Source organism: Pagrus major, chromosome 17 (genome assembly GCF_040436345.1).
Source record: "Pagrus major chromosome 17, Pma_NU_1.0".
Taxonomy (NCBI): domain Eukaryota; kingdom Metazoa; phylum Chordata; class Actinopteri; order Spariformes; family Sparidae; genus Pagrus; species Pagrus major.
Window position 1 is genome coordinate 5547292 of NC_133231.1, and position 18031 is coordinate 5565322.

Here is an 18031-nt window from a genome sequence, read left to right on the forward strand (position 1 = left end):
AGAAAATGTAACCAGCAATCAAGATTAACTGCTTTTCAATCTCATTTAAGTATCAAAACAATTTCTTATTATGTCGGTGTTAGATCTAGCTCTCAGGGACATCCTGTTCGATCATCTGAAACACCAGCTTACCTTCTTCCTCTTTGGTCTCCTTGTTACTGACAGGGAAGCAGACAGAGACAGCGGCATGGAGGATGTTGCGATTTCCATCACAGCGATGATCGAGAAGTGCTCCAAGGGCCTGACTGCCCTGATCCAAGAGGAAAGCCTGCTCAAGGTTCACCAAGTACTGCCGACACGCCTCATAGTCACAACGCAGGACATGCTGCATCAGCGTCTGTTTCTGAACGACACAAAGAGGGTGAGTTAGTACTGGTTCTAATAATCTGATGATTCACTGTGGCTTAAATGGCGTTGTCTTTGGGCCTTTCAGGGAGATTTATGGGTAAAAACAAATAGAAACCATTGCACTAAAGGTGATAACTGAGAACTACGTGTTTTAAGGGCACATACTCAAACTAAAAACATTTACTTATTAATTTTTCAGACTGTTTGACAAAGTTAATTACCTCGACAGCCATAATAATAATAGCAGCTTTCTTTTTAATTGTGGAGTTAGATGGGAGGTTGGCCAGAGAGTGCACCCCCATCCCCAGGCTGTTAATAGGTGGCAGGTCCAACCAATCCGGATCTCGTATTCCACCCATGCAGTCTTTGGCCATGGGGTAGATTGTGCCATTTCCATCTCGGAGGATGATGGGAGATTCCTGAAGGAAAAACAATTTCAACATTTAAGATTTGTACGTAGAAAGGCTCTATACAAAATGTCAGGTGTAAAACTGCAAACACATGTCACCTATTTGGGAGATTTGCTCACCTGTCCTGCAGTGAAGATGGCAACATTGCGCTCACTCTGCCCTAGGAAGGCCAGGTTGCTAGTGGGGAAGTTATTCTCCTGTTCAGCTTTGCCTGTGGCCAGGTCAAAGATACAGTACCTTACCCAGTTACCAGTTTTCAGAACTGCGTGGACTCCTGGAACAGAGAGAGAGAGAGACAGATTTCAGGGTTGGAAATACAAATGTACAAAAAACTACAAACACCAAAAAATATATCGCAAAAAGCATAATAAGTATACGCTTTTGTTAACAAAGACCCACCTTTGGAGTCAACATTTACTGCAAGAATCTCTGCCTTTTCTGGGATACAGAGCTTTTTAGGTGTGCGCTGAAAACAATCAGGAACTTTAGGAGTCCCACCAGTTTTGACCACCTGTCAGAACACATTGAAGGAGACAAAAAGTTTATCAATGTGATGCTCTCACCTGCACACATACGTCAACTCTGAACTTTAAATACTGACGCGAAGACAAACAATATATCAATCTATGTCCGTACCTGCAACTCATCTATTCTGAGGAGCCTACAGTCCTGTAACAGTGATGATGGGTCTGAATCAGTGGGAGCAGCAGTGCTCTGGTTGCTCATGCTGCTTGATGTCCCTGGAAACTTCACAGCAACATACGCACCATCCACTTTAAGCACCTGGGACAAAATATGAAGGTAATGTTGAGTTACAAAAACCCAGACATCATAACATAGAGACAGAGACAGACCATGGGCACATGATTGATAGCACGATCTCAGAGTAGCCAGAAATTTAAACATTCACATTACTCCTTATTCCAAGATATGAACTACACTTGCAAACTTTGATAAAATATTTCAGATGCACCCACCTTTCCCACAGGGACATTTTTAACATCCTCCACAAACACCACCTCCCTGAGGGGCCACTGTTCCTCATTCACCTTCTCTTCCTCTTTGGGAGCCGGAGTAGAACGCCTTCGCTCTGCAAGTATTTAGGCATACTAACTTTTAGGCCTTTGATCAAAGAATATACAAATAAGACTTTCTATAATTATTTACATGCAGGAATTGTAAATGGTTCAAAACTCCTGCTTGAGAAAGTTAAAACATACTGCTGACCAGGTGATGAAAACTTCAGTGTGGATTCAGGAAAAGTAATTATCAACACAGCTTGCCGTACGGTTCATATGGTAAGGAGGTAAAAAGGCAACCAAATGTGCCACAGTATATACTGTGAGCTGGCCATACTTGCCTCACAGGCAAACAGGCAGGGGAAAAAAACGCGCTGATAAAAGCCTGCGCACCATCTGTTTCAAAGTCAAAGGACTAATGAGAGCACAGAGTGAAGCAGAAATTGGTTCTGTGCCTGGGAGATAGAGAGGGAAGTCAAGACTTGAGTGCTATTGAGAGAGCTTGGGGTTAAGAGAGAGAAATAGCAATAGAGATGCAGACATACTGTAGGGCAGTGAGGCACTGCTAGCAATGGAAGAGGTATCACTGCAGGTAGATGCTGGGGATGGAGGAGGACCCATCTCAGTCTTCACCAGCTCCGGCTTGCTTTCCGTCCTGTGGGGTAAGAGCAATATAGAGTGATGATTTGAATGAATTTGACTTCTGGATTTATGATATGTAGCAAAGCTACACTATGGTAACAGAGAGACACAAGTCTATGTCTTCTAATTGTACTGACATAAAATCAAGACTTTTTTCTGATCCAAAAATTGACAATGAATGAAACTCACTTGATTTCTTGGGTCTTAGTGGTCTTCTCCATGTTCTTGAGGCTCTCTGGTGAGCGTAGCTGGAACCTGCAACTGTCATTCATATTCCAGACAGACTCCAACAGGACACCCACTTTGGGAATCCCAGCACTGACAGAAAAGGCCACTGCACCGGCATGGTAGAGGGGGTTATTCCTCAAGCACACCTACAGAAGGAATCAGTACATTTATTTATTTACACCAACTTTGAGGCTTATATTGAGCTGACACCAGGATTCTTGAAAAAAAAAAAAAAAAGTCTAAAAACAAACTCAAAACAGAAGAAGAGCCGAGTTAATCTCATACGAGATTACAACATTTTGTCAAGCAGACAAAAGTCTGAAAGTTATTTCTGACCTGTGTTCCCACGGTGATGTTGGGTATCGAGGAGATGCCAGCGCTGGACTTTGGCTTTTTGTTCTTGGCTCTGGCCTTTTCAAGCATCTTCTTCCGTTGACTAAAAGGCACAACACCCCTGCAGAAATGCAAACAATGAAGCATCAAAACTTCCCTGACATTTATACCTTTCCGTAACATATACCATTCTCATTTTTGAATTGACAAAGACATCCCATTGTAAGCCTTGCTAAATGTCAGGTCTTAGAGAGGATTTATTTAGTATTTTGGCTGAAACTGCAGGAAAAGACATCACTACAGCAAATCTGTTTTCTGGCCAGGCAAAATTTAACAATCACACCTGAACTATAAGAAGAGAGAGAATAGCCTGTGCTGTGGTAAGTCTTAACCCCCCACTATTCCCATGTTTGAATGCTACCTAAACTCTCTGTAAATGTGGACAAAAATAATACACCTAATAACAGTACTAACAGAATCTTTTCTAACCAACAACACAGTGAAATAGAATGTATAACAAACTACTGTTTTGTGCATGACTTTGACACACTCCATAGGGTTATGGTGACATTGAAGAGTCAATATCATTGTTAAAAACAAATAATTATATTTCTACTCAATATAGTTTCATGGGAAAACACCAATTCTTCTTACCACCAGTAGAGGCTATTCTCAAGCTGTGCACACGTGTAGAGAGCACAGCAGTGCAGTGACACCATACGTTCCCCCTGCAGCTCAGGGAAAGCCTGAGCACTGTGCTCCAGCTTAGAGGCTACTGTGCTCAGTGTGTCGTCCACCCAGGTGGCCACCTATACCACACACAGAGAAACAAGCGATGAGTTATTAAACAATTTATCAAATAAATATGTGTAATGTTAGGGTGACTGATTAATAACAATATAGAAAAAATACTCAGTCACAATCTTATGGTTATACAACTTATTCTGTGGTCAAATATTGTTAACATGAACAAAGCAGAACACACGTTCTTAGATTCAGAAGGGATCATAATCTACCTTGTTGGTCTCTGTAGCTACAGTGGCTCTGATGCTATTGGCAGACAATAAGGTGATCTTCTCATTGGCCAGGCCCAGGAAGGACACACGTGGGTGATGAACGGAAGGATTCTGATAGGACAGATCAAACGTTAGTGATACTAGCTCTCCAATTTGTACTAAACGACCAGTGCTTTCTAGAAATTAAGCATGCCACAATAATTGACGAATGCATATCTTATTTCAGCAAAAATACATATTATAGTACAGTTTTTTGGGGGGTAATTCCATTCACAAAGATCACACCTGTGCATTCCTGTAGGGTTCAGGTTCACTCCACTTCCACTGATAAAGCTCTCCCTTGGAGCTGACTGCAACCAGCTCTGAGAACATGGCTCCGATGCTCACAAACTTCACACCATCCTGGAGAGAAAATTAGATATCTCAGTGAATTTCAGGTAACGCAAAATTTAATGTCTCAATTTCCAATTAATTGAATTTTCTTTTAGTGGACCCCAATCCAGCTGTAGAGACATCTCAAGATAATCAAAGGAATTAAAATAAATAAATGCTCCGCTTGCAATGTCATAGCACAGGTTTATAATTTTGTGTTTCAAAATCCTGCACAGAGGCATTCAACAACAGCTCTGATTGTGCTCCTCCTACCTTGTCAGGCCACCACTGGAGCTCCTCTCCCAAGGAGACAGGGCTCTGGACCGGGATGCTCTTCTTGTCCAAGCTGGGCTCGCCCTCACGGCTGGTGGAGCCTCGCTCTGTGTCGAACGAGGCCCCATCCAGCCACCGGCGCTCACGTAACCTCAATACAGACTCACGCTCACGCAACAGCTCTGAGTCGCGCTCTAAGGGAAGAAGGAGAACTGGTATGCAATAAGGTCACACCAGTTGGATAGAAGTAAGCCACTCTCTGGGAAAGACCCGTCAACATAGTTTTAAGAATAGAGAGAGAAAGATAGATTTTTTAGAATCACTATAATGCAAATCAAAATGGCAGTACTGAAGATTGAGTGGGAGTCAAAATTAAACTGGTGGGTGAGTCAGTTTGCGCGCTCATATGTTAAAATGCGAGCTAGAAGAGGAAGTGGATAGACAGAAAGAAAGCATGCATATGGGGTAAGAGTGGGCTAGGTAGGTTTTTAGAATAGACTGCCTTAAAGGGTCCCTGTTAAGACAGGTGGGCCTAGCGGGCCTTTCTCAGAGAGCTCACAGTATGTACTACAGCCATGCAGCATACAACACCAAACATTTATAGCCTGGAACACCAAACACCCAGATTACAAATCCAGCTAAACAGACTGAGGAGAACATTTTCCACAGGGAAAAAAAACAACAAAAAACTAAATTTAATGTTAAGTTTAATTTGTTTAAAAACTAAACATCAGCTTAGTACAGCTAATACATTTAGCAAAGAGGGAAATATTTTCTCCACTAATAACAATGTTTTGCTTTTTACATTAGCCCTACAGTTGACATCTGTCAATATACAGCTTTGCTTGTTAAATAACTTTTTTATAGTCCATCTCACATCAAAATGGCGATGCTTTCCAACTTGTCTACTGTATTGTTGTATCTTTATTAAGCTATTAAAGCTCCATCCCCACAGACAAAAGCCATCACCAGTGTTGTCACCAAAGCCTGTCCAGCACCCTACCTCCCCTGTACTAGTCAGAGATGAGTTGTTAAGTTACCTCTGGAGGATCCAAGGCGTGACAGCGATGAACGTCTAAAAGAGGGGTAGCCAAAGTAGCTGATGTCCTCAGAGAACATGGCATCAGCATCAATAATCACGCTGGGATGAGCTGAGTGAATGTCTGCATCCAACAGGGACATCAGGTCCTCTGCAAGAGATAATGACACAAAGGATCAAATGAAGACAAATGAAAAATGTATTTGCTAAATACTGTTAAGACCCTTACAGTGATCATAATTAAATCATTGATGTATGTCCACATGCATTATAATGTGCGGAACTGCTGCCAAGTCTGAACTTTACATTAAATAGTGATGTAGGTAACAGAAAATTGCTTTTGTTGAAATAACACACAACAACATCAATCTATCGAAGCCATTGTCCCATCTGTTTTCCTTTTTTCCTACCTCCTGGGAGGTAGGACTCGCTGGCTGTGTCATCTCCATCATCTCCATCTTCATCGTCCCGGCTCAGCAGGTTGTTGACGGCGAGGTTGACATCCAGGTTGGTCCTCTGGAGTTCCCTAATTATCACACTCCTGGACTTCCCCTGAAGGACTACTTGGGCCTGGGGAAAAGCACAAGGACAACAAAGCAGAAAACAGATGTTATTGATATTCATTTGTGACTGCAGATTAGCAAGTAAATGCACTGTTTTTGCACTGTAAATGAATTAACAATTGGATATTTGTTTCAGTAAGGAAAAGGTTTAAGGAAAATGCCACAAAGATGGTTTAACAAGGAAAAGAAGTACCTGAGTAATGAGCTCTTCAGGGATGACAGAAGCTGGTATGACAGGCTGAGGCTGGCTTCCTAGAAGTCCTGAGCCACGGTCCCTTCCTGTACGGATCACCCTGGTCTGTCGACGGGAATCACGAGCTGCTGTTGACGACCTGCCCGACGTGCCTCCACCACCGCCTCCACCTCCACTTCCACCTCCTCCACTGCTGCCACCTCCTGCTCCACCTCCCCCTGCTCCTCCTCCACTCCCACCTCCTCCACTGCCTCCGTTAACGCCAGAGCTCCAGCGACTCCTGTTACATAGAATGCAAGGCCATGGTCAGATACAAGTGCCAAAAACACCATCTGACTAACAGAGCAGGCTCAAAGCACACACACATCTGGGTAAGAAAGGATTTGGCCTTAATGACAGCGGAGACGAGGCAGCTTGCATGAGAAGGGAAGAAATTAAGTGGTGGCATTTTTTCCTAATTTAATCAGATATTTAAATAGAAAAGGTTTCAATATAGTACAACGAATTTAACACATTTTGGAAATTGACAGTATAATTTGGTTTCAGTTCATTATTAAAGTGTTAGGGTGCAAGTTTAGAGGCTTATTCTGGAAATTGAATATTAGGACACACAACTATATTCTGAAGAGAGAACTGAAGCACTAAGAAAACAAATGCATACTGGAAATCTAGTGGAAACTATGAATATGGCCTTGCTTTTTGATATATATTGTTTGGTGGACACATTTATCCATTACACTTTACAGCACCCTGAAGTTCTGTCTCAGAATGAAGAACCCTGTGGGGAATACACCCCTAACCCGCTGCAGCATCAGTGCTCTGCTCTGAACACGGAGCTTTAAAAAGGACCATTTTATCTCTGTCAACCCTGCCAGAACTTACCCAAGGGTGTTGCCTGCCAGTCTGCCAAGTGTGTCAGAGCCAGACAGGAACCAGGGCGGATCACTAGTCCTGCCTGGCCTGGAGCTCCTTCCTGTCCCTGAACCACTGCTCAACTTTGAACTGGAAACAAAAGATGGGAGATCAGTTACAAACCTACATAAGTCCTACACAGGACCAAAAGACTTTTTTTTATTACCTGGGTTTACAGAAACTAAATTTACCCCAGGTATTTCTTAAATGATACCCCTTGGTTCAGGATTCATTTTCTTTTGTTATAATGTGAAATGAGAGGGGGTATTTTGGAGACTAGCATGGCAACACCCTTGGGAATCAGAATTGGCTGCAACTCGTTCCTCTTTCAAGACTTTCCTTTTTTTAAAAGTTCTTGGGGTTTTGGGGCTGCGACTGCTTTCTCCTATTTCAAGATTTCTTATAATGGATTGACTTCTAAGCTTGACCAAAAGTAGTTCACTGCAATTTTCTTAATTGATGTGTCCTAAGCAGACAGTTATATAAATGCTGTTTTGCTGTGGCAAGGGATATTGTGACAATTGTGCCAATGTTTCATATAACAGAGACTACAGTTAGACTGAATTTAGATACTTTCCAACAAAATAATACAATCACATTTAGTACCATATTGTAACAAAGGGCAATGCATTACACAAACATAGATTCAGTACAGAGAAACAGCATGTTCATACAGACAGTCAACAAACTGACACAAACCATGTGACTTCTGTTATGATATGAAATATTAGGCCATGTTCAATAAGCTGACAAGCTTGCCAAAGACACAGCCTGCCATACTCTTTTGTAGGCATCCCAGCAGCCCACAATGGTGCTAACTGAAAACCTATTAAAATTTGAAACCATCTCATCTTCTTTTGCATGTCTGCAGCAGGAAACAAAACATGTGTTCTGCAGAAAAGTTTGGAGCAGGGAGCTCCTCAGCCTTTTATAGCCTCATTCACATGCATATTTAGCAGCTAGAGGGGCCTTGAAAACTCTGAGTTCACTGTTGGATGTTATTCTGCTGGCAGGATATTGACAACTATCAATGAGACATTCACCAAAAATACATGCTCATAGCCAACACACAACAGAGCAGCTAATAAAAAAGGTGTTTTCATTAAGTAGCACACACTTGCACAACAATAAAGGCAGCTGGCTGTCAGAAAGTTACAAAACTCATCTTGTAGATGGTTGTTTGGTGTCAAGATTAGAATAAAAACGAGCAGTATTCATATACTGGCAAATATGTCCCTGAAATACATGCAACTTTGTAGGAAAACTCTCTAAAAAGCAGCTCATCATTGAATAGATAACAACAACAAAGCAACGCCCAGTCCAACAGCTGCCTGTTTAAGGATTTCCTGGGAATAGACCTGTCATGTATAAAGATTTGTTTCACTCCTTATAGAAGCAAACCATTATAGCAAAGAGCCAGAGTATCACGTGAAATCACGTCCAAATGCGTCATACTCAGCCAAAAAGGGCACAAGTGCCAAATTGAAATCACAGCAACCACCATCAGTAAGCCTGAGCATGCTCAGTGCATCTTGTACTAGACATCTCCACAAGCAATCTGTTTTCCAACTCAGTGCCAAAGCTAAAACAGTTTCCGGGACAGATCCCATCATAAACAAGTCTCTCACCCATCGCTGCCATCCGGTTTGCTGAGCTCCAGGCGATCAGGCTGGACAGCAAAGCTGATTCGACACACGCGCCCATCCTAGAAGAGATGCATTCATGGTTTTAGTGTCACACATTTGACAAATGAAAACTCGTAAAGACAGACAATTGACATGTACCGTTGAGTGCAATTGATCAAATTAGAAATAGAAAACTGAAACCAAATCATAAAGCCAAACACTGAGTCTATATGCAAATTATTGCAGCTCATTTATCTCAGAGGTCATGTTATTATAACCACATCAAAGCCTGTGCCATCAGATTAGCCATAAAATTAACACACTACCTCGTCTGATGTTTGTTAATTCACTATTGCAGTACAAAGAAAAGCAACAATAGTTAACTCCACATACATCCTGAACACACTTCCACTCGCATGACCAGTTTGCTGATGTTTCTGTCAGGGCTCAAATAAACAAACTGAAGTCAATTACTACATGCCTCTGCAGTGTGTCTAAAGCCCTGTTCAAACTGGATTATCCTAATTGGGGTGGTGTCCTGTATATAAACAACATCTCCGATCTATTAAATCCAGTCTATGTCCACAATTGCTACACAACCAAAAAGTAAATCAGAAGCAGAATCACAGATCATCTGATAACAGCAGCCCAGTTTAAATGAAATCTTCCTATTATACTGAACTGTTTTTGGTGGGCAGTAAATAATAAACTTTAACTCTAGATCCTTGATTAATGCTATTGGTGTAAAGTCTAGTTGAATTACCTCAAGGAGAAATCCAGCATGGTTTGGACCGACAACACATTGTTTTAAGGTGGCCTGCTCCAGCAGACTAAGGTGTGGATGACTGCATTGGAAAGGGAAAAAAGGCAAAAGACAAATGAGACAGTATACAGGATAATAAACAATAACCTGTTTACTGCAACTGATTCAATTAAGCTAAACAGCAAACAACATGTTGACACAAACTTACCTGTTGTAGCTGTATTTGTTGAGTTTCTCTGAAACTTCACGGAGCCTGACAAGAAGATAAAGATGATATTAATGCATGTAATATCTGTTTAAGGCCTAATTGATGCAAGTTAATGTACGCAATTCAAGAATGCTGTGCTGAGAGATAAACTTCAAAACATGAACGACTGATTTCACATCGATCTGTAACAGAGACAATTGAGGTGTATTTCAAATTGGTTTAAATAATGTGCATCTTTACAATGTATCTGATACAGCATAATAACTCCAGGAGATTTAGCATATATCACTGACACCCAATTTGTTCTAAACCATCATCAAACAAATATGAGGAAAATTAGGAGCGTAGCATCTGCCCCACATTATCATCAACCAACCGACACTGGACATTAATGATGCCAGTGGTGACAAGAATTAGCGACAACATGACAATGGCATAAAAGTTTAGATTGTTTTGCTTGTAACATCAGTTGTGACAGATGACTGTGTGCTTGCTGCTTTGCTGATGCTAAACATGTAAACATCTTTCATAAGCCGTCAACCAAGAGGACATCAGAGCACAGGTCACAGCTTTGATTGATGAGTGGGGAGACTCTAATCTGATGATGCCAGTGTAGGAACTCCTGAGGAATTCAGCTAAAAAAGTATTTTGTTCTGGCCTTCGGTTATAACAATTTAAATTGTCTGAATCAGTTTAGTGTGTCAAATGGCTCCAAAAATCGTAGTACCCATGAGCCTCTGTGGCTGTTGCTATGGAGGAGATGCCAGTCAGAGACGAGAGTCAGAATTGTAGCATATTTTAAATAGATCTGATTAAAAATCAAGTGCTGCATTGATCCAAAACTATTCCCAAATTCAAAAATGAGTAAGAATCCTGAGTCATACAAAGATGTTTGCAATAACAGAATATTATACTCATCATTTAATGTTCCTTGCTACAACAGTATTTTTTGTATCAATTCACCAATTTCTTTTTTGTCTTGTTTTTGTACTGATAAGCCAACCCAGATTGATTCATAGCCATCCAAGTACTGCATCTGCCAGTAACCTTACATTGTCCATGCAGAAAATAAATAAGACAATTACTTCTGAAACCCCTGCCACCCAAAACATGTCCTGCCATCTCACTACATTTGTTTCAAGCCTGCCACTGCAATCTAACAATGTCTGAATTAGAAATGAATAATGTAATGAAAGACTATTTAAACATTAAACACAGTCTGCCCCATCATTTTTAAAAGCAGTCAGTCTAATTTAATTGTCTGGATTTTGCAGTTTATTGGAAATATGGAGACCAAACAATTAAGAAGGTTATTAGACATTTACTTCATTTACTTCCATACTCTACATCCAATACAGACAATCTGCTTTATGACAAACTGTTGTCTTAACATTAGAGCTGCTACGATTAATTGATTAGGTGTCAACCATTAAATTAACCAACAACTATTTTGATAATACATTTATCGTTTTTTAAGTTTTTAAGGGGAGAAAAAAAAGGTCAAAATTCTCTGATTCCAGCTTTTTATATGTGAATATTTTCTGGTTTCATTAACCCTCTATGACAGTACACTGAATATCGTTGGTTTGTGAACAAAACAAGATATTTGAGAACGGCATCTTTTGCTTTGGGAAACACTGACACCATTTTCTGACATTTTATAGACCAAACAACTAATCGGTTAATAAATATTCAACAGATTAATTGACTTGAAAATAATCACTAGTAGCAGCCAATTTATCATGTCACAACACGTTTACACCTGACAGTTTTGACAGATTGCAGTTTTCCGATGCTTAGCCACACGTGTGCCAAGATGCGGATATTCGCCTTGTGTCTTGTCAAGAAATATACATCAACTGTCAACTCCTCCGACCTCTGTGGCCAATGCCTTCCTCCTGAATATACAGTTTAGCAAACCGTTTCTTCAAACTCAGACGAAAGTACAGCAACAAATGCCAATTGGCATAAATTTAAAGGGCAATAGCATTCTTATCCATCAGCAGAAAACTTATCCTCAAGTGTAAATGAGTGACACGCAAATGGTAAAAATAGCAATCGCTTCGCTATACAGAAGCACATTAAAATCCCATGCATCAATTCAAACACTACAGGAAGGTAAGAGAAAACGACTCACAAAAGGGCCCAGGTCAGTGATTCACTGACCAACCAGTCAAACAAATGGCACCCCTCAATACAAGACACCGTCTACTGTGCACTACTAAGCACTTTGTGACTGTGTTTTTGAAAAGTGCTATATAAATAAAGTCTATTATTTATTACTGTGTCACTAAAGCACAGCAAAAGCATATTGAAAATCCATCTCACTACAAGGGAATGCTATTTGCACTGTACAAAACTAATGTGTCCAGGCAGACCTCAGTTAGGTCAAACAAACCACTGGCATTTGGATGAGGAAATCTGACCGGATGCTCATGCCAGGCAAGCTCTTCTAATGAGCCAAGCTGGACCGAGCCTTTTTATTTCAGATAGAAGCACTTATCTGCTTTGACAACTGCAAGTTCCTTCGTGGAGAAGAGAGGAGGGGGCCTCCCAGCAGCACATGGTGACTGTAGCATGCAATGGCATGCATGCCTGGGGATGAACAGCCATGACCTCTTTAAGGAACCAATGGTTCATACCACCAAGACGTTTGAGTGTTTTTTCAACAAGATTCGGTACCAGCAGAGTAAACTGTCAGTCAGACCACAGCTGGTCCCCCCCAGAGTTCAATGCACACCTGAAAAATGCATTCAAACACCCTGAGCCTATATCCAGTTCCTAATCTCAAGGTCATTCTAAAAACACTTCTCAACCTCTTTGTCTTTAAGTAGAACAGCTCATTAATCAGTTCAATCTCAATGGATGATATAAATAGGTTTATCATAAATCACATGTTCTGCCAAAATACAGGTCACACACAATGTGCTGGACCTTTCTTACAACTACTTCTGACTGATGATCTCTTCAGAATCGATATTTCCTTAAGAAAAGCCATTAAACTCAGTGTGATGCATGTCAACAGCATGTCACTACTAACGACATAGTGTGCAATTGAATTTACTGTGCGTATACTGTGGCCACTTAGTGTTTGGGTAACAATGCAAAGAAAGAAAAATTGGTCTCATCGTGAACACTGAAAAATCCACCATCGTTCATACACACTTTATAAGCCATGGCTTACCCCCTTTATTAAAGTAGATAACAGGATTAATGTGTATGCAATGTTGCTAACTGTGCTTCACTGCATATTCTAGATATTTATCTCTGTGCGCAATGTTATAAACAGACACATTATGTGATACATTTCAGCTGTGTTAGCAAGCATACTGTGCCGTTAACCTTTCAAAAATAACCTGACACACTAAGACAACGAAATACAAATATTTGGCTTTGTCAAGAGCGTGGTAGCAATTTCGCTTGCTAGCATTAGCAGCTAGCTATCGGTTAGCTGCCGTTAGCTACTTCATTGATCATGATAATCAACGAGACGCCCAGAAAACAAACACTGACACATGTCAAAAGAGTGCATGTGTAATTTATACACGAAATCTCGTATATTTTCGACAACGATGTGTTTTACGACCTTTATTTCCCTCTCTTTTCCCCATCCCCCAACCCGCATTGTCTATCTCAACTTTGACTGTGAGCCAATCCTTCCACAGTACCAAGGAAACAGCCTGCTAGCGTTAGCTATTCGTACGGTAGCCAGTTAACGGGCTAGCATCTATGTTAGCACTGGACCGACTGTTTAGGTAGCAGCAGGCTAACGAGGATTGTTCAAGATGCCGGGCCTTATTTCAACCCTGGGGGGTCATTTAAATGATTTAAACGCGAATACACACGCATGACAATGTCAACCTCGTTCGTAAATGCAGTCTCGATTAATATATCCCGTACCCCACATATAAATATTGATTTAAATTCCTCTCCACGGGCCGCTACAAAATACCTGTCATTGAGCTGATCCTCGGTCCCGGGCAGCGGGTGAACCACGAAGTGTATAGATGTCATGGGGTCAATCCAAAATCACACACAGACGTGTGAAAGATGTGGAAATTGATATTCTTTCGATTACTGTATATATGTGGATTCATAGGAATCGTTTAATGGCGAAAAACCTCGAGTTTAGATCCCAGCCTCCTCACCCACATGCCGCCATCTTAACTCTACCAAGCTTCTTCTCTGTGTGTTGATTAGTGCACATGCAACCGCTCCGCTGGTTGGACCCCGAGCACAAACAGGAAATGTGTTAAATTGGACGGGATTGGCCTCAAGAAGAAAGGCAGGAAGACTGTAATCAAAAATACTACACTTTCACACCACTCCAAAGTCTTTGTTCTCACCCAGTTCAGCCAATGCATCGTTGTTTATTAGCATTTTCAAGCACCTGCAGTTATTTTCGGTTAAGTTACCTATTAAGAAGCTAGGACAATAGAAATAGCCTGCAATACAATACAAAAAGGTAGGAAAAAGGGATGTGGGGATACAAGGCTGATCATTCAGGGCTCTCAAGACTGAAGAAAAACTGCGTTTTTTGTGTATTTACAACTCAGCACAATTGATATTTCCCCTTTGCTTATTTTACTGGTCGAAATTTGAAATAAAATGCACTAAATGTATCATTATTCTTGTATTATTTGGTGTATCTTAATTCAAGAGACGTATGTGTTCTTCTATAAATTAAAAGAAACAAAGAGGTAATATTTGCTCATGATTTTGTTTGATATAAGAGTATTATACAAAGTGATCTTTCAAGATGTTTCCAACTACAACTTTATTGGCTTTTCAACAACAATCCAGTTCCTCCATTTCACAGTTTAGAAGAATAAAAAAAAAACCTAGATACAGACCTAAATTCTGTGGTTATGGTATAAACAATTACATTATGCAGTACTTAGAATAGTGTTAGAATCATTAGATTGTCGTCCTAAGTCCATTTTAAAGCAAGAAAAGGTTATGTCATGATATGCATGGTTTTTGCAGTGAGTAACCACCAACCAAAACTTAACATCATGTCCCTAAATCTTAAAGGAACATCGTGGTTATACTTGGCATACAGTCAGCATCACCCAGGGAATGGAAAGAATCATGTGGGACCCTCAATTTAATGCTGCTATTCTTACACCAGAATTATATTTAAAACTGAACCAACTCGGATCTGAGCTCTATAAAGGGAAGAGAACGAGGCATTTGCTCATGTTGGGCTCCCTCCTCCCATGGAAAACTTTGTAAGTGTGTAATATTCCCACATCCTCTAAACTCTATGAAATCCGAGAAATTATTTTAGCAGCAGTGGTGCAGGCATGCTCCCGGCTTCATAAATAAGAAAAAAGCCATGGGAGAGAGAAATGTAGGCTTAAGGTTAACCTAAATCTGTAAATCTGACAGAAGATAAGTCTTCTTTGAGGATAGTTTAATTCTTGGCCTGTGGACTGAATGTAAGAGGGGGAACTGGCCCAGATATGGCAGACTTTAAAGAGAGGAGGGGACAGAGGATGTCATCACATGGCATGGATCAAATGATGATATCTGATTGCTCAAACAGACAGAGTGAGGTTTTATCCCTTGTTGGCTAATACTCGATTACGAAAAAGTAAAGCTCAATAAACCATGACAAAAATACCTTCATTTTGGTCAGCTTTCTAAGCAAGTAAAAAAGGATTATTTACAAGTCGAAATCAAAAGGATATGTAGCTAATCTCTCTAATCTACAGCCTAATCCATTAAAGACTTTTGTCTTTTCACACCAGCAGGTGGCAGGGTTTACCTTCCATAATGAGATCAGATTGATCACAGAGAGTCACACTAAACCAGAAAGTATTTGTCTCTTTCCTGCACTGATCCTATTTTCAGAGACATGTGCATATGAACATCAAGACATGCTATAGGTAGGTAGCTCCAGACATCTGCAACTGTCCAGCATGGCCAATTGTCAAATATTTCTGTATTAAGATAAGCTGTTCAAAAAATATTTTCAACAACTGGAACTGAAACTGAGAGGTTCCTTATCGAGGGAGATGTCATGACGATCTGAAGTGAAGCATGACACAGCCAGAATGTTTTCTAGCCTTTTCTTGGCAGAGGTCAGGTTCCTCATTGACCTGTCAGCTGCAGCACGTCTCCACTCAGCCAGACCAGAGAAATAAACCTGTTTCAACCAAAACAACCATCTCACACTGAGTCGATGTATCAGGCGGTCATCTAGAACAGAAAAACTCTCAACACTCTAATAGGTTTTTATTAAACTCATTCTTATTGTATTTTTTAGTCATTTACTTATACAATACTTCAGTGTTGTATGCATTGTCATTGTTGTTAGCATTTAGGATATCTGATTACATAAAAAAACAGGTTATTGATTCAAGCTTGTGGCCCTTTGCTGCATGTCATCCCCCCCCTCTCTCTTTCTAAGATGTTCTATCCAAAAAAGCCTAAAAAGATCAAATAAAAATCTCTAAAAAAACATAATGTTGGTGTCAAAATAGTGGGTAATGATAATGCAGATATCTTTATTTTGAACTAAACTGTATATTTTGATTTGATCATTTGGCCTTACTTTGTGATACAAACGCCATATGTCATGTAACCAGCAGAGACAACGTTAAGCATTTTTTCCTCTGTGTTTACACAGCTCAACACAGAGGTTAATGAAACCTGCAACCTTTTTCAGGAGTCAAGTCAAACAAAACCCCAGAAATCTGCAGAGCTATTTTTAGGAATCGGGCACTGGGTTATCAAATGACCTCTGGTGTTGTTAAATATGGGTACAAAGAGTCAGTGCCAGGAAACTGCACTGTCATGAGAGCAAGGTTAGTGGGTTTGAAGGTTAAGAAAATAAGTATATTCATGCAGAAAAACTAGTAGATAAAATAGTTGATTATTGAATCTCATTCCCAGGTCGTCAAATACTGATGCTTTGGGTTATCCCCCGGGATGCTGGACAACCCGAAAGCATCAGCATTTAACAAAGTGGGAATGAAACTCAATAATCAACTATCTTTCTTAAAAACACTGTATACTTCAGCTTTAAAATAAGGCCTTTAACATGGATGAAAGACACAATAGATTCTACTTAAAGAGACAAGGTTTTTGAGTTGTTATGAAACTGAATCTTGACCCAGAGAGCCGAAGCTATGATCAATGTTATTTTACATATCAACTTCAACATTCATTCTAAGATTAGTGGATGAGCACTAGCTCCTGTCAGTCAGACATACTTCACAACCAGAAGTATAAGTTGTTCCCAAAGTAGTAACACGATCACTGGTTGGAGAGTAAGACTTTAAAATAACTCCTCTTAGTGCTGTCTGTGGCATATCTTCACACGTCCAGGGCAGGACTGACCATGAGGGGAGAATTCAGCCTGTTGACACCAGGTCAGTCCAGGCCTCGGGCACAAACCCTCTGCTCTTAACACCCACTCACAGATGCTGCACAGCTTATAGGGCATTATACTGGCCTGAATGCACACCAGGAATAAGGAGGGCTAATGAGCAATTCCACTGTCTTCCACAGGCTTTTACTTTTTGGAGACAGAGAAACATCCATTTCAGTAACAGCAAAAGTAAACAGTGAGTCTTCGGCCTAGTCACTTGCCAATCAACACCTGGCTGATGTTGTAAAGGGGGCTAAAACATCTGGGGCAACACTGCTACCAGATTCCAACAAAATCCATTTGTCCATTGCACAATACCACAAGGATGTTGTAAAGTTCTGCTAAAATGAGCGTGGCCATTGTAACTAGTTAACACTGGCCAGGAATCTGGGTCTCCATTGCATCATGCTTATAAAACTAGGGCAACCTGATTGGCTGAAGACCAGTTACATGGCACAGGACCCATGAAAAGCATGTTCTTTTGTGCCACGACTGTTCACTTTGCTGTGTGAGGAGCTTGATAATCCTGTGGAGAGGGATAAAAGACCATGAACCATTATTGCAGAGGTCATTTCATAATTTTAATTTGAACGATAAAAGACAGTTCTGCAATATGAATTCACCAGGATGCAATATTTTAATGATGACAGTAGATTCAATAACCTCCTTTAATGTGAAATGTGTTGCTAGTTGGCATGAACCCACAGAG

At 40.5% G+C, this 18031-nt stretch overlaps 1 protein-coding gene across 9 annotated transcripts in view; it reads right to left on the bottom strand.

The window, feature by feature from the left end:
- Positions 1-14116, bottom strand: part of ubr5 (ubiquitin protein ligase E3 component n-recognin 5) — a 31266-nt gene extending 17150 nt beyond the window's left edge. For 8 of the 9 annotated variants that reach the window (XM_073484840.1, XM_073484839.1, XM_073484838.1 and 5 more), the window contains exons 1-21: positions 13897-14116; positions 9945-9989; positions 9737-9818; positions 8977-9053; positions 7319-7438; positions 6437-6716; positions 6091-6250; positions 5682-5831; positions 4642-4853; positions 4282-4398; positions 3997-4107; positions 3635-3789; positions 2984-3101; positions 2609-2793; positions 2323-2432; positions 1736-1848; positions 1395-1541; positions 1158-1269; positions 878-1032; positions 570-767; positions 133-343 (exon numbers count right to left, since the gene is read on the bottom strand). In XM_073484840.1, the coding sequence (XP_073340941.1) occupies positions 133-343; positions 570-767; positions 878-1032; positions 1158-1269; positions 1395-1541; positions 1736-1848; positions 2323-2432; positions 2609-2793; positions 2984-3101; positions 3635-3789; positions 3997-4107; positions 4282-4398; positions 4642-4853; positions 5682-5831; positions 6091-6250; positions 6437-6716; positions 7319-7438; positions 8977-9053; positions 9737-9818; positions 9945-9989; positions 13897-13958 (2920 nt within the window). In that variant the 5' untranslated portion in view covers positions 13959-14116. The remainder of the gene's footprint in view (positions 1-132; positions 344-569; positions 768-877; positions 1033-1157; positions 1270-1394; positions 1542-1735; positions 1849-2322; positions 2433-2608; positions 2794-2983; positions 3102-3634; positions 3790-3996; positions 4108-4281; positions 4399-4641; positions 4854-5681; positions 5832-6090; positions 6251-6436; positions 6717-7318; positions 7439-8976; positions 9054-9736; positions 9819-9944; positions 9990-13896) is intronic. The other variant, XM_073484834.1, reaches the window with a different exon arrangement.
- Between the last annotated feature and the right edge of the window lie 3915 nt (positions 14117-18031).